Source organism: Erpetoichthys calabaricus, chromosome 3, assembly GCF_900747795.2.
Source record: "Erpetoichthys calabaricus chromosome 3, fErpCal1.3, whole genome shotgun sequence".
Classification (NCBI taxonomy): domain Eukaryota; kingdom Metazoa; phylum Chordata; class Cladistia; order Polypteriformes; family Polypteridae; genus Erpetoichthys; species Erpetoichthys calabaricus.
Window position 1 is genome coordinate 159,997,593 of NC_041396.2, and position 15,592 is coordinate 160,013,184.

At 36.6% G+C, this 15,592-nt stretch overlaps 1 protein-coding gene across 1 annotated transcript in view; it reads left to right on the forward strand.

The window, feature by feature from the left end:
- The first annotated feature begins 1,264 nt into the window (after positions 1–1,264).
- Positions 1,265–15,592, forward strand: part of LOC114649379 (cysteine-rich venom protein-like) — a 50,411-nt gene continuing 36,083 nt past the window's right edge. The window contains exon 1 of the mRNA XM_028798877.2: positions 1,265–1,397. Coding sequence (XP_028654710.2) covers positions 1,278–1,397 — 120 coding nt within the window. The 5' untranslated portion in view covers positions 1,265–1,277. The remainder of the gene's footprint in view (positions 1,398–15,592) is intronic.

A 15,592-nucleotide genomic window follows, 5' to 3' on the forward strand; every position in this document is an offset into this window, starting at 1 on the left:
CTTTAGCAAACCCAGCTTTATTCAACTTGAAACAGGAACAGCACAGTTATTTATTGTAGTGGGTTCTACATCTCTCCCATACACAGACACAGCAAATGGGCATGGTCGAGGTCAGGTCAGTGGCCAAGTTATACTTTTCCCTGCATTTATACTTTTCCTTGCATCACTCATTGGTGCCAGGCACTTATAGCGTGACTGCGATCGGCTTGTAGTTGTTTGTGCGGCATGGCGAATCTGCGGTTGCCTCGGTGACAGACAAGCAGCCTTCCACAAACGCAGCATTCACGCTTTGGCGTGTCGTCCCATTGATGGTGGGTCCCAAAAGAGTTCAGAAACCTCACAAAATATATATCATAAATCATAATATAAATAGTAGAATATAAATAATATATAAATATAATATTTATATATAGATATATAAAAATATAAATCCATCCATCCATCCATTTTCCAACCCGCTGAATCTGAACACAGGGTCACGGGGGTCTGCTGGAGCCAATCCCAGCCAACACAGGGCACGAGGCAGGGAACCAATCCTGGGCAGGGTGCCAACCCACCGCAGGACACACACAAACACACCCACACACCAAGCACACACTAGGGACAATTTAGAATCGCCAATCCACCTAACCTGCATGTCTTTGGACTGTGGGAGGAAACCGGAGCGCCCGGAGGAAACCCACGCAGACACGGGGAGAAGATGCAAACTCCACGCAGGGAGGGCCCGGGAAGCGAACCCAGGTCCCCAGATCTCCCAACTGTGAGGCAGCAGCGCTACCCACTGCGCCACCGTGCCGCCCAAAATATAAATCATATAAATATATTATAAATCATAATATATCATAATCAATAAAAAACTGCCTAAGTTAGTCAGAAATGCTTATGTCTATGCTTATGTCTAGACATAAGTAACCACCTTGCTGGCAGCGACTATGACATATCAGTTGTTTAATTCTTCAGTGAATCTGTATATTCACTCTCCTTGGTCAACAGACTATCTGATTATAGTCATGGGGCCCTTTTTATCATAACAAGGTTGGGCAGAGTCAGTTAGACTCACGGTTCCATTTCATAGTTTAAGACATCTGAGCGATGAAGGAAACAAACTGACACTTCCATCATTTGGCATACTCCTGCCTTGTACCTCTTAAGTTAGTCCCTCTAAGGGCAGTAGAGTGATCACAGTGTTATGTGTCTAAAAATGTATTTTTCCCAGCCTCAGCACTAAAGGAAAAATGAATACAAAATGATTTACACTGATTTTTTTACAAGAAATAATGTGTTTTTTGTCACCAGAAATTTTGACTACTGATCCTAATGTGCAGAAGACCATTGTTGACAAGCATAATGCTGTGAGAGAATTGGTGCTTCCAACTGCAACAAACATGGTAAAAATGGTAAGTTATGTGTCTGTTTTATATTTAGTGAAAGCTTGTATTAAGTGTTATATTGTGCCTTATGGATGAGTGTTTTCTTCATGCTGAACATTTTTAATTAGGGTATCTAATGCATGCCATTCTTTCCAGTTTTTAAGTTGATTTTTGGTCAAGGTAATAATTATTCATTGTACAAGACTACAATCATTATGTTCTCACTTTTCTATTGTGTTTGTCTCCATAATTGAAGGGGTGGAGTACAGAGGCAGCTGCCAATGCTGAAAAGAGGGCCAACACCTGCGAGATGAATCATAGTCTCCCAAAAGAAAGAACAATCAGTAGCATGTTTTACAGCAAAATAATTAATTTTGTTTGCATTTCTAACCATTAAGAATATATGCCTTTTTAAGTGTGGATGTGTGTGTGTGTGTATGTGTGTGTGTCAGTGGGCCCTGTGATGGACTTGCTGCTTGTTCAAAGCTGTTTACTACTTTGCAGCAAGTACTGCCGGGACAAGCTTAGACCCTCACACCCATGAAGTAGATTAAGGTTTGAAAATATAATTTGTCAATATACAATAGAGAAACCAGAATGTCTGCACTTTCATGTGACAAAACAACAGTGTATTTGCTGAAGAGTATAAAGGCATCTTGCTTGTCCTGTATTGGACTCCGAAGGGTGACATGGTAAGTTCAGCCATAAACATATAGTGCCTATAAAATGTTATTACCCCCTTGGAAGGTTTCACATTTTTGTAAGTAATTTAGACCACTTTGCAGAGAGCTGTTTTCACAGCTCATGACATTAAAGAGTATGTTTCTGTCAAAAAAGCCAAGTCCACTGCGATTCGGTGTTGTATAACAACAAAATGTGAAAATCACTAAGAAGTGAATATTTTTATAGACACTGTATAATAAAAAACTTTAAATTTCTACCTTCTTTTGCTCACATTGTACAAATGTTTCTTTGTAAAAATGTGATTGGCTACACATTGTGAATTTCCCCATGGGATTAATAAAGTATCTATCTATCTATCTATCTATCTATCTATCTATCTATCTATCTATCTATCTATCTATCTATCTATCTATCTATCTATCTATCTATCTATCTATTGCTTTCAAACGGTGTATACCATAAAATGTGAAATCCTGTTTCCTGCAGGGAGATGTTGATATTAATTCTCTTTTTGAAACATCATATGTAAAAATATGAGTTATTAGTTTATTGTTTTATATGATTTACACCACTTCACTTCAATATTTCATTATTCTTAAAGGTTGGTTTAGGTTATTCAAAGTCCTTGACAGATTTAACTTATTCTTTTATTGTGTTGGCCTTCAGCCAATGACTTGTTCAATCTGTTGCATTGTATTTTGTGATTGTATACTTTTCTTCAAAGATAGCTGTACTTAAAAGTAGTGGTCAAATTTATATAATAATCAACATAACAAGAGACACACAACTAAGGAGTTGTGACATATGTACAATGATAACTTCGGATAAAATGGACCTATCTTCTTCAAAGAAGTTGCATCATGTTTGCCTTGTTACAGGCTCTATGCCTAGTTCAGTTTAGCCCAGTTCTTATCCCCATATCCTTCAGAAATGGCTGAACCAATGTCCAATGATAATTCCTGTAGGCATAATTTAAATTAACCAGGATTTTTGCAGTCTGCTTAACCTAGTCATGGGACCAAACAATCTGATTTGCTAAAGTTTTGCACAGGTACCTTTAAAGATGCATAATTCATTTAAATATACTTGTACGCCCACCCAGTGACACAGATAAGTGAACACTCACATACTCAAGGAAATTTACAAGTGACAATGTCTGACAGATTCTTTGGTCTACCAGAGCATATACTTGATGATGAGGAAAAACAAATCAACACACACAAACACAAATAGTGACACACACAAGATAGATTTAATTTCCCCCAGGGACAAATAAAGTGCTCTATATTATAAATAATGGAGACAAAACACAGAAAAAAGTTTGGGGGTACCACCTTGGTAACCCTGAATTTTAGGCAATGAAATAAAGCCTGTCTTTACAGAACTGAAGGACGAAAGTTGGATGCTGTTTCATATGGTGGGTAAACAGGAAGGGGCAGGTCTGGGAGAGCAGAAACCGGATGTGAGTTCATACGTTGTAGTGTAGGCAGTTGGCACGCCTGCAGAGGGAGAAAGAGAGAGAGGATTAGAGCACAACACCAACCCCTGGTTCAGTGGGTAATCACACTTACTCAAGCCATAAGTTGTCTCTAATGTGCCTGCCCGTGACAATATCTATCTGTAAAGGTCAACGTGGACAGAATATCTATTTCATTTCGCTGAATGTGTTTAATTTCACATTAAAAATTATTTAAGTTGTTAATTTGATACAATTCCTGTTAATTTTACTCTACATTTATTTGTGTACATAATAAATATTATAAAAGTAAATGTATTTAATTCCACATTATTGTACAGTGCAGTTGGCTGTTTTGTATTGTAAAATCTAAACTGTAATTTACATAAAAGTACAGTATGGACAAATTCCATATTGATTTTTTTAACATTTATGTGAGATCTTTTTATAGGTTAAATTTATTTTTGTAATAAGAATGCGTCTCTAGACATCATAAAAGTTTGGGGCAGCCACCTGTATATTATATCACAGCTGCAACAAGTTTTGAAATGATTGAACAGAGATGTTCACAAGTCCAAAACGGAACTGAATATTTGGATGTAAGATGGTGGTTTTAAGGGCTGGGGAAGGAAATTATGTCATCTATGCCAGAACCGGAAGTGATGTCATTAGAGGTGCCGGAACCTGGCGAGATTTCCCGGGAATGGTCTGCAAGAAACTGAGAGAGACAGTCAGCACACTCTGCCACCCCCTGGTCTGGTGTAGTATTACAGTTACCCAGGCCCTTTAGCTGTCTCCTACTCGCACATGTGTGACATTTATATACAGTTGGTTAACAATTTCCAGTGTTTCTAACCCACCAGCCCCCTAAAACAAAGTTGTTTTCAAGTTTCTACTGTGTTCGTGCTTTGTAATTGTCAGTTAGTAAATATATTTGTTAACACAAGCTTAATAATATAATTTATTTACTCTTCAGCTTGACGGTTTTTCTTCTCTTCCTGTCTAATCCTGTCTCTTCATCACTTAGAGGGCAACTGTGGAGAAAATGTATACATGTCTCCAAATGCAGTCCCATGGGATAGTGCAATTCAGAAATGGGAAGATGAAATAAAAGATTATGCGTTTGGAAAAGACCCACAAGATGTAGGTAAAGATGCTGGGCATTACACTGAGGTAAGTTTTATCTATCATTCTCGAGTCAGAAGAACAGAGTCCAAGAAACCTTTTAATCCAGTAATAGATACATTCATTTAGGTGATTTAGGCATGGTGGTTAAAGCTTCTGGCTCACAGTTCCAGAGCTGCAAGTTCAAATCCTGGATGAGATGCAATCCATGTAGCTTGCAACGGATTTTTCTCTGCATCCTCTGGCTTTGTGCCCCTATTCCAAAGATACTTCTGTTAGGTTACTTGAAAAACCTATATTGTCAATGTGGTGGTGTACATGACTGCGCCCTGTCATCCACTGACATCCATTTCTGGGTTGGCTCCTGCCTTCTGCTTGATGGGCTCCAGTTTCTACAACCTTAAATGAAACTAAGTTGGTTCATCAAATTAATTGATAATTTTACAGTAAAAGGACACAATTTAGAAATTTGTGACAAAAGAAATGTTAGCTGAATATTCATGACATTATGCTCAAGATCCTTTAACGTTATGTAATGGAGTGTTAGAAATGAACATGAGTGCAAATCTTAGAACAGTCTGAGATGTATAAAAACAAAACTTGCCGTTAAGCTACGCACATTTTCACGGTAGTCCTCTACCTTACACACACACGTTTCTGCTCAGTTTTGCAAACTAGTAACATCCAGCGTCAAAATGATACTACTGTTTCTGTGGTCTACTTTTGTTTTTTAGATTCACATCTAATCTGGGTTTTATCAAATACATGTAAATTAATTGCATGTAATTTACAAATTTAATTCACTTGATTGTAATCATTCTGTAACAATTTAATGGTGCACGGAATGGCCAAACTAGTCCAGCTACCATAGCTGCTTTAGCATTGTTATATTGCAAATGGAAGAATTAGAACAGCGCATATTTAGAGATGATGATGACTGGTTTCTAAGTCAATTTCGATTTCCAAGAGCTATCCTCTTGGAGCTGTGTGCTGAACCGGTGCCGGCTTTAAAAAGGCTAACTTTGAGGAAATGTACCCTATCTGCTCCTTTGCAAGTTCTGTCCACTGTTGGGTTTTTAGCCACAGGAGCTTTTCAACGTGAACTTGCTGACCGATCCGGTATTTCTCAGTCATCACTGAGTCGCGCCATGCCAGCCAGATAAGATGGTATTATTAGCTTGTCATCCAGACATATAGAATTTCCTTACACCGCGGTTGAACTAGGAAAGATGAAAGCACCATATTCAGTTTTCCAAATGTAATTGGAGCAGTCAACTCCACGCACATTGCTTTTGCAATGGAGCTGGACAAGTTTCATCAGCCAGGGATAAATCACCAAAAGAATGAGCTGTCATTACATCATATATAGCTGGAGAATATATAAAAACGACAGCTCTACACAGTCACAGGTGCTTTTTCCAACTAATGTAGCAAAAGGCAGGCACTCCTTTTAAGGATAGTGAGTCACCAGAAAAGAACCATGAAAAGAGCAGAGAATCAATCGTTTGTGGCTCTCGTTACAGTATAAAGGCGCCTTCAGAGAATGAATCTGCATATGTACATAGAAAGCATTTATTTTTTAACCAATTAATTTCATTTGTGGTCAGTATCACATAGTACAGCCCGTATATTCCTAAAGTTAATTGGCCACATCTCTTACAGTACCTAATATTGCATTTTGTGACACCAGAGCAACGTCTGTCAGTACACAGCCAGAAGGTCGCCTGGCGGTTTCTGAGGCAGAGGTGTGTGCGTAGCAGCACCATCACCACATGGATTTGCATCCTCAGCATGGGAGACAACTTTTGCAATATTGTCTGAAACAGAGTAAACAGACGGTGGGCTGCGACTCGCTTTTCACGTCGGCTTTAATATCTGTCAACTTCGTTTTTATTTTGGGTACTGCGCAAGTTTCTGAACTTGAACTTTTAAGTGTCTCCGCCACGCTGTATCACTCCATCAATTTTCTTTTGTTGTTTATACCACTACTTAAGCCAACAAATAGTACATTTTTCCTTGCCTCTGCTTTACATTTGCTGAAATTCTTCTTTTTTCCACATGATTTTGCCATTGTCTTTTAACAAAACACTGAAGGGAAGGGACTATTTATATTGATTTGCATATTCAAATATGTAAAATTCTGGGAGGTGAGACCGTAGGAGTGTGCATGGACGTTAAATTTCATGTTCACTGGGATTAAAAAATGGGTACCATGTCAGAATAGGGACTACTTAGGTGCATCTATTAGTCAGTCACTGCTACACAAAACCAAAGGAAAAGGTTTAGTCTTAAATGACGTTTAAAGCATAATTGACAATGCCAGAATACATTCTACCTATACTGCATCTTTTAGTCAGTTTCTGCTGTGTAAAAAGATCTTAACAATTTGTTTGTGTTACACCACAATTAGTGACTAAGTACTACTGCAGTTGCTTCAAATGCAAATACTTAATAATAGTCAAAAAATGCACAATTTGTCAAAATGTCTTTCTCATTTCTTGCTTTTCATCAAATATTCTTATGTGACAAACAAATAGTAACAATAAATAAGTCTTTGCCATGAAGTGAAATTGAAGTAAGGCTAAATTTTGATGAAAATGTCAAAATTTGAAATGAAAATACTGAATTACTCTAACATAAAAAATCATGCATTCTTTTATGTTTTATTTCAACCATTAACATCTTGCCAGTATGCATGCCATTGAGAAAATGCATGATCATGCTTGTGTTTGATTCTTTATCCACTGTGCTGATGATGGAAAGGCAAATTCTAACAATAAAAAAAGCCACGTATACATGTAAAAAGCACCACAACACATTGATATGTTTATATTTAAAAGGATTTTGTATCACCTTCTTTAAAATATTTGTGTGAATTAAAAGTATTTGTTTTTCTTTTTAGCTGGTATGGGCAAATTCCAATCAGGTTGGCTGTGCTGTTACTTACTGCCCCAAATCCCCATATAAATATTTTTATGTCTGCGAATACTGTCCTCCGTAAGTATTTAATCGTGTAGAGTATGCTTTACATTAACAAAATTGAAAACTTAATTTAAAGAACATTAGGTATTTTAAAGTACTTGTCCTCATAAAGGTTGCATTAGCAAAAAGCTGAGCATGACTGACCAGAATTCCCAAGCTGTACCAAATGATGTCTGCTGTTTCCTGTGCTTTACATCAAATAAGCTGTGGACTGTAAAAATAGATCTCACATACTGTAAGGAAGGTCAGGTCTAAAAGTTTGGTGAAATTATATTTAAAGTTAGAAACAAAAATTTTATTTCAAGTGTACAAATTATCTTAAAATAATGTGAAAAAGCTTTAGAAAACCCCTTCCAGTAATAAAGTATGCAATCACAGTTTCACCTGTACCAAAGACTTGGTAGAAAAAGTGCTTGAAGCAATTTAGGTGTTTTCCAAAATAGCCACAGAGTTTTCTCATCAGGACATCACAAAGATCATACATAGCTCAAATTTTGCCTTGCCATAGATGAATTTTAAAATAAATATATACGGTTTTAGAATAATGCTCAGGCTTTGCAAGTATAACTAACTTCCAGTTTAAGAACTTTGCAAACACCATAAATGCACAGATTTAGTTGAATTGAACTTCCTGATTTATTTGTCTACCATGTTCTGTTATTAGAAAACATATGTCAGTGAGTTTTCTAAGCTTTTCAAAAAAATCTTTTATTTTTCTCGTTTCAATAATGCTTCTTAATGTGTGAGATTCTTAGATAGAAATGGCGAGTACAATTAAAAGGGTTGTGTATGGTATTGTCAAAATTGTACAGTATTTGTGTAATCTTTTTAGAGCCTTTCAGTTACTGAATGTTTTTAAGAACACATAATAGCTGAATATTTATTATGTTTTATAGTTATATATTATACTTATTATTTCATGTATTCATGTCATATTTCAAACTTTTTTGTCAAACATGATTTGATTAAAATATATACAAAATTTAATTATTTAGAAAATAGTAGATTTTAAATCAACAATATATTCACTAACTAAAACTAGGAATTAAAATACATCATTTCCAATCTTTACTTACAGTATATAACTTGGAAAGAAAAGCTAAAATATTAACCTGGACTTTTACTTTTTATTTTGAATTTAACAGAGGAAATGATAAAAATACCAACCCATATCCACCCGGTAGCCCATGAAGTTCTTGCTCAAAATCATGTGAAAAAAATCTCTGCAGTAAGTATTATATAATGATTCAATTGTAGTTTTAATCAACACTATTGCAGTATCATCCTCAAACAGCAAACAGGAAATTGAGAGACCATCCTTTTACACTGCAATAAGGTGGAGTGGACTCTCTTAGCAGCTTTACCATCTTTGATGTATTGCTGACCTGGCCCTGAACATTTAATATTACTTTGTGAGTCTTTTTTAAATATGTGCAGGATCCTGAATCTCACTTATATTACAGTTCTGATGAGTGAAATCTATCTATCTATCTCTACTTGCAAATGTTCTTATTTACATGCTGGCACATCAAATAAGTTACAGTATATAAGCATTGTTGCAGTCAAGCAGCCCAAGCATTACTTGATGACGGCTCCACTCTTAAGATTTTTGCTGTATATAATTTTTCTTTTCATTTTAAAGCCTGGGGAGAATAGTTTTTCATTAAAAACATTTAAATCATTTGCTCTGTAAATTCCAAATATCATCTGCACCCCTTTAAAGCTGGTTTCTACTGTGTACTTTTTTTTTATTTTCATACTTATACTTATTTTTCTGTTTTTTTAGCTCATCTTTGAGTCTGCCAAGAAAAACATGCTTCCTATAATCCTATAACCAATCTAAAGCAACAGAAGTCTTCTAATTTTAATACAATTAAGATAATCAAAGCAGATGCCTTATGTAACAACCTCTACAATTTCTTATTATATAATGTTGACTTTTTAAGACTTTAAATCAGAAATAAAAACATGATTTAACAACATGGAAATTTAAATTCACATTTGCATTTAAAATCCTGCTTTTTTAATCAATAAAAGCCTTAGCAGAGACATCATGGCTACTCCTTTGTTTTTCTGTAGCTAAACACATTTCTGTCTGTGTATTTCTTCCTGCTAGTGGAAACAGGTTGAAGAAGGCTTGATGCTCTGTTATGTGCACTCCACCACTGGCTCTTTGTGTGCTATGAACCAGACTGGCTCCTGCTCCTTCTTTCATAGATTTTAGCTGATTTAAAGTACTTTGCTTGCTTGCTACCAACAGGCAAACTACCTGACTTAAGCCAAGATGACAAACAGTAAGATAAGTCAAATATATGTAAAATGAATAATAAATGCCTGAAAACAATGGAAAAATAATCTTTTAAAATGACAATTACGGTTTGATTCTTCACTTCTTTCCAGAAATTGAAAGGATACAGCTTTCTGCAGCAATGAGTTAAAAAACAAAACATTTAAGATAAATTTCACTTACTTTGACTTGATGAGGAGCCCTTAACTAAAGTACAGTAATGCCTTATTTTATATTTTAGCATTTTTAAATTTCCCAAGCATGTTCTATTAATCACAAATATTAAAAAATTGATATTCCAGTTTTTTAAAATGCTACTGGAGCTACAATACCTTCTGTTTGCTTTCATTTACTTGTACCCATTGATTAAAATTCCACAGTCGACCATAGCTCAACTAAGTACATATTGAGTACTGATTGTAGAGTTTTGATTTTCATGACATTCCTGTCCTGTTCTGGACATCTCCTTGCGCTGCACTGGACAACCTGTATGTTATCATACATGGTGAACTTCAGGCACCACCACTAAATCTTGCCCCAGAGTTGTATGTGTACATGTAGAGTGGACTCGACAAGAAATATCAAACACGGGTCACAACATAAGGACAGAAGTTTGTTCAATTTGTATTTTATATGGTCCATTTTTTACCCTTTTGTTTTTATTTAGTGCACACAAATGTGTTGTTTGCTTCTTTTCTTGAATTTATTTTTGATGCTACAGCTACATATGTTCTGTGTGTTGCTTTGACATTTAGTGGTGTTTAAATTAAAGTTACATGAGATTGTTTTGTGTCAGTATTGATCAGTTTATTATTTCACTTCTTGTTTTACCCAATATAAATATGTAATCCTTCCGCCCACACAATTTTAAGACCAGTTAATCCAGTTCATGGTTCACTACAGGGCTCTTCCAAAAGCTTTGGGCTCAATGCAGTACAGGACGCTAGTCCATTGCAGCAGCTTCTCATGCACACATCCACACTTATTCACAGTGTGGTGTTTAGCCTAATGTTTACAACTTTAGGATGTGCAGAAGGAGGAATTCTGAAGTATTGTAAAAAAATAAATAAATAAAATGTGTCAGCTTCCAAGGTTGAGTGAATAATATTTACAGACAATTTTTGAATTCAGGAGTGTCGTGCTGGGTAATAACTACACCACTAACCACTACAATTATCAAAATAACATTTTTGTAATTTTTAAACAAGAATAATGTGGTCCACAATTGCTTCTTCCATTCCCCTTTGACCCTGAATTACATTAAGCAGGTTAACATTAACATTATTTCAATATACTTAACAGTACATATAAATAAATATAATTTACAATAAATATTTTGGTACATGCAGTAGTTCATTTTTCACAGTGTTTCAAAATAGGGACTGCATTGCTTGATATTTTATTATTATCCTGTTTATTGCTAGTTGCCATATAACACATTATAGGCCTATTTTGGTGGCAGTGCATCACAAATGTACAATGTAAGCAGAGAATGACGTAAAGCTTCCTTATGTAAGTGCTCTGTTGAAGTATTACTTACCACTCAAGTCAGTTGAATTACCATATGAAACATCCTGACATGTGTTGGTGCATATAAACAATGTTTTAGATATCAAAAACACAACTATAAGCCCATAATAAAAGTATTATCACACATTCACATCTGAGGACCACCTTGCTGGCACTGTTTAGGTATGTGGTACCACCCCAGAGCTCTCGCAGTGGTTGGTGTCGCTATCTGACTTATCTCATTCCTCTGCAGTTCCAAGAAGACGCCCCAGGAAACCAGCTGATTACGCCAAATCATCTCTGCAAGTCCCATCCCTTTGAGCTCCTTGTGTTCATTTATTTGCTTAATGATAGACACTTTCAGTTACATTGCAATTAAACGGGGTTGCCCAGCTTGCATCCCAATTATTTGTGGGCCTGTGAAAAGCACTCTGTTCTACAGTACAAATAAGCAGTAACTTCTATGTATAAAGATCATACAGATCTAAGATAAAGAGATGAAAGATAAAGAGATGTATAAAAATCATCTACTCTATTACAAGGATTGTATAGCCCAAACTAAATCTAATTATTACACTCAGTTAATTACTTGTAATACAGGTAACACCAAGTCTTTGTTTTCTTTACTTAATAATGTTACACAACCTCCAGACTCTTTACCATCTCACCTTTACTCAACTGCTTTCTGTAATTCTCTTATGTCCTTTTTCAATGAGAAAATCCAAATGATACATCAGCACCAGATCCTCTCTGTATTCCTTCTGAACTACACTCGCCTATTCACTCTTTCTCTTCTTTCCAGCTTCCCACTTCCTCTGAAATCTCAGATCTCATCTGCAAATCTAAGTTATGTACTTGTCAGCTGGACCCCCTGCCTGCAGTTCTGGTTAAAGCCTGCCTCCCCTCTTTAGTCCCTCTCATTTCGGCCATCATTCACTCTTCTCTTACTACTGTTATTATTCCCTCATCTTTTAAAACTGCTGCAATAACCCCAATACTGAAAAAACCTGGTGTTGATGCTACTAATTTCAATAATTTTCGCCCTATTTCTAACTTGCCGTTTATCTCCAAAATTCTTGAAAAAATAGTAGCTATCCAACTTCACACTCACTTATCTCATAATAATCTATATGAAATGTTCCAGTCTGGTTTTTGCTCTCTTCATAGTACAGAAACGGCACTTGTTAAAATTACCAATGACCTCCTTATGGCTGCTGACTCTGGTCTAATTACTATTCTCATCCTCCTTGATCTGAGGGCGGCCTTTGATACTATTTGTCATGCCACTCTCCTTAATAGATTATCTTTGATTGGCATTACTCACACTCCACTTGATTGGTTTAGATCCTACCTCACAGGCCGCACTCAGTTCATATAGCATAAAATCTTCACATCCCAACCCACCGCCAGGGCCGGATTTATATGAAAAGAGGCCCTAGGCTATTCCACTTATGAGGCCCTTTCACCTTCCATTTTTAAGTTTGTAAATTACATGAGAGATAATAAAATTTTGCTAACAATTTGAATGTAGGCCCCTCTTGATCTTGAGGCCCTAGGCTGAAGCCTAGTTAGCCATTAGGAAAATCCGGCCCTGCCCACCGCTGTTACTTCAGGTGTGCCCCAGGGCTCTGTCCTGGGGTCTCTTCTTTTTATTATTTACCTTCTTCCTCTTGGCAATATTTTTCGTAAATATAACATTAATTTTCACTGTTATTCTGATGACACCCAGCTCTACCTTGCTAGTAAACCCACCTCCTCTTTTTCACCACCTTCGCTTATTGACTGCATTGCTGAAATTAAATCCTGGTTTTCTTCGAATTTTCTTAAATTAAACAGTGACAAAACTGAGGTTCTCCTCATTGGTTCAAAATCATCATTATCCAAAACCAATAATCTTTCTGTTATTATTGATAACTCTGTTGTTTCCCCATCATCTCAGGTCAAGAGTCTGGGTGTCATCCTCGACAGTACTCTATCTTTCCAATCTCACATTAATAACATTACCCGGTCTGCTTACTTCCACCTATGTAATATTAATTGCATTCGCCCCTCCCTCACTCCTCATACCACTGTCATTCTTGTTCATAGTCTTGTCACTTCTCGGCTGGACTACTGCAATTCACTCCTGTTTGGTCTACCTAATAAATCTCTTCATAAGTTTCAGTTAGTCCAGAATTCTGCAGCACGCATCATTACTCGAACCCCATCAATTCACCATATTACTCCAGTCTTGCAGCAGCTTCATTGGCTCCCGATCAAGTTTCGTACTGATTTTAAGATTCTGCTATTAACATTTAAGGCCATTCATAACCTCGCCCCTCCATATCTGTCTGACATTCTTCATGTTGCCATTCCCTCCCGTAACCTTAGATCCTCTTCCTCCACCCATCTGACCGTCCCTGTTGCCTGTCTAACCACCATGGGGAGCAGAGCATTCAGCTGTTCTGCTCCCAAGCTCTGGAATTCATTACCTACCGAGCTCAGAAACATCAAATCATATTCATTCTTCAAATGTAAACTTTAAACGCATCTGTTTAAAATGGCTTTTTCTTTTTCTTTATGATTACAGTGGTTTTGTTTGGTTTTAATTTTTAGATTCTCTGATGTTTTAAGTTGTTTATAATTGTGTCTTTTATTTATTTATTTATTGTTTGTTCGGTGTCCTTGAGTTCTGTGAAAGGCGCCTGGTATAAATAAAATGTATTATTATTATTATTATTATGTTGTTGTTGTTGCCATATTCTGATTATTTTAACTGAACTGCATTTTGCAGTAGATCTTAACAAATTAAGATAAATAAATTCAGATGTCAGCACAACTAATCAGTAGATCAGGCACACAATGTGAACATTGGGTTCATTTAAGTCTAAAAATATTATGTGTAAATCAGAAGAGCTAAAAGCGAGAGCAAACCATGGTGTAGATAAAAACACAGTGGCAGACTGACCAAACCCAGTGGCAGCCCCAGCACTGCAATTCCCTTTTGGTGTTTGAAAATATTTTCAATTTTTAAGTTTTAAAGTGCCATTGTTCAATTTAACTTGTAATAGCTTTTATGTTTCAGCCTGATGCTTTTCTCTTCAGCTCTGCACTGCCACATGTTGTTACACCTTTCTGATCTGATTTGATTTACAGCTGTGCGAGAGTTTAAAGATGCTTTGCCAACAAATTAAGGATGGCTGTTTCTCCTCCCATGTCAAATATATGAGTCTGGTGAGTGATTTAAAAGGTGTTGTTTGAGAGAGTGAGAGAGTGTATTATAATAGGGAGAGCAGAACTCTCTCTAGTCATTATATTTGGCCTACTCTTGTGTACCCTAAGTTTAACACACACACACACACACACACACACACACACACACTTGCATGGACACATGTACAGACCATCCACTTAAACACTGATTTTGAGTGAGGCCTGAACAGCCCGTCACTCCTCAGTACTCCAGACAAGGACTTGGAGTTGGATTGCTTATTGTGCTTCTGCAAAGGGTGTGCTCCCAATCTCATCACCCTTCACTGCATCAAGAATACAGGTATGACTGTGTTTACATGCTGTTCCCTAGATTATCATTTTTCCTTCATTTCGCATCTTCAGTTGCTGCTTCATTTGGACAGTGTATAGGACTTTGTGTTTATTGGGCTTGTTGTTTTCTCGAGTTGTGTTATATTTGTGATCGTCATATGGGAGCTGGGGAGGGATTTGTTTGGTTTATTTTTTAGTTGGATTTCACCTTCAACACTTCAAGTTGCGTCTAATACATTTAGTTTGATTATTTTTTAAGCCTGTTGTTTCTGTGTCTCTGTGTGTGAGTAGTGCGAGTCAGGCCAAGGAGGGGTATGTTCCTGGAGTTCCCACTTAAAAAGATTACATCTTGCCTGAAGAAGGGGCCTGAGTTGCCTCGAAAGCTTGCATATTGTAATCTTTCTAGTTAGCCAATAAAAGGTTTCATTTTGCTTGGCTTTTCTCTACATTCATAATGGCTAACACGGTACAACACCCTAGTACCACTTAAAAAGATAAATAAATCACTAAGTCCTTGTGGCAGTCTCTGTTACTGCTACAAGTTTATATACAGTTCATGGCAGCACATCTGAACATGCTGTAGGAGAGACAATTTGTAGCTTGATTTAAAATGTAGAGCCTGCAGAACCGAAATGATGATTATACACTCCATAACAC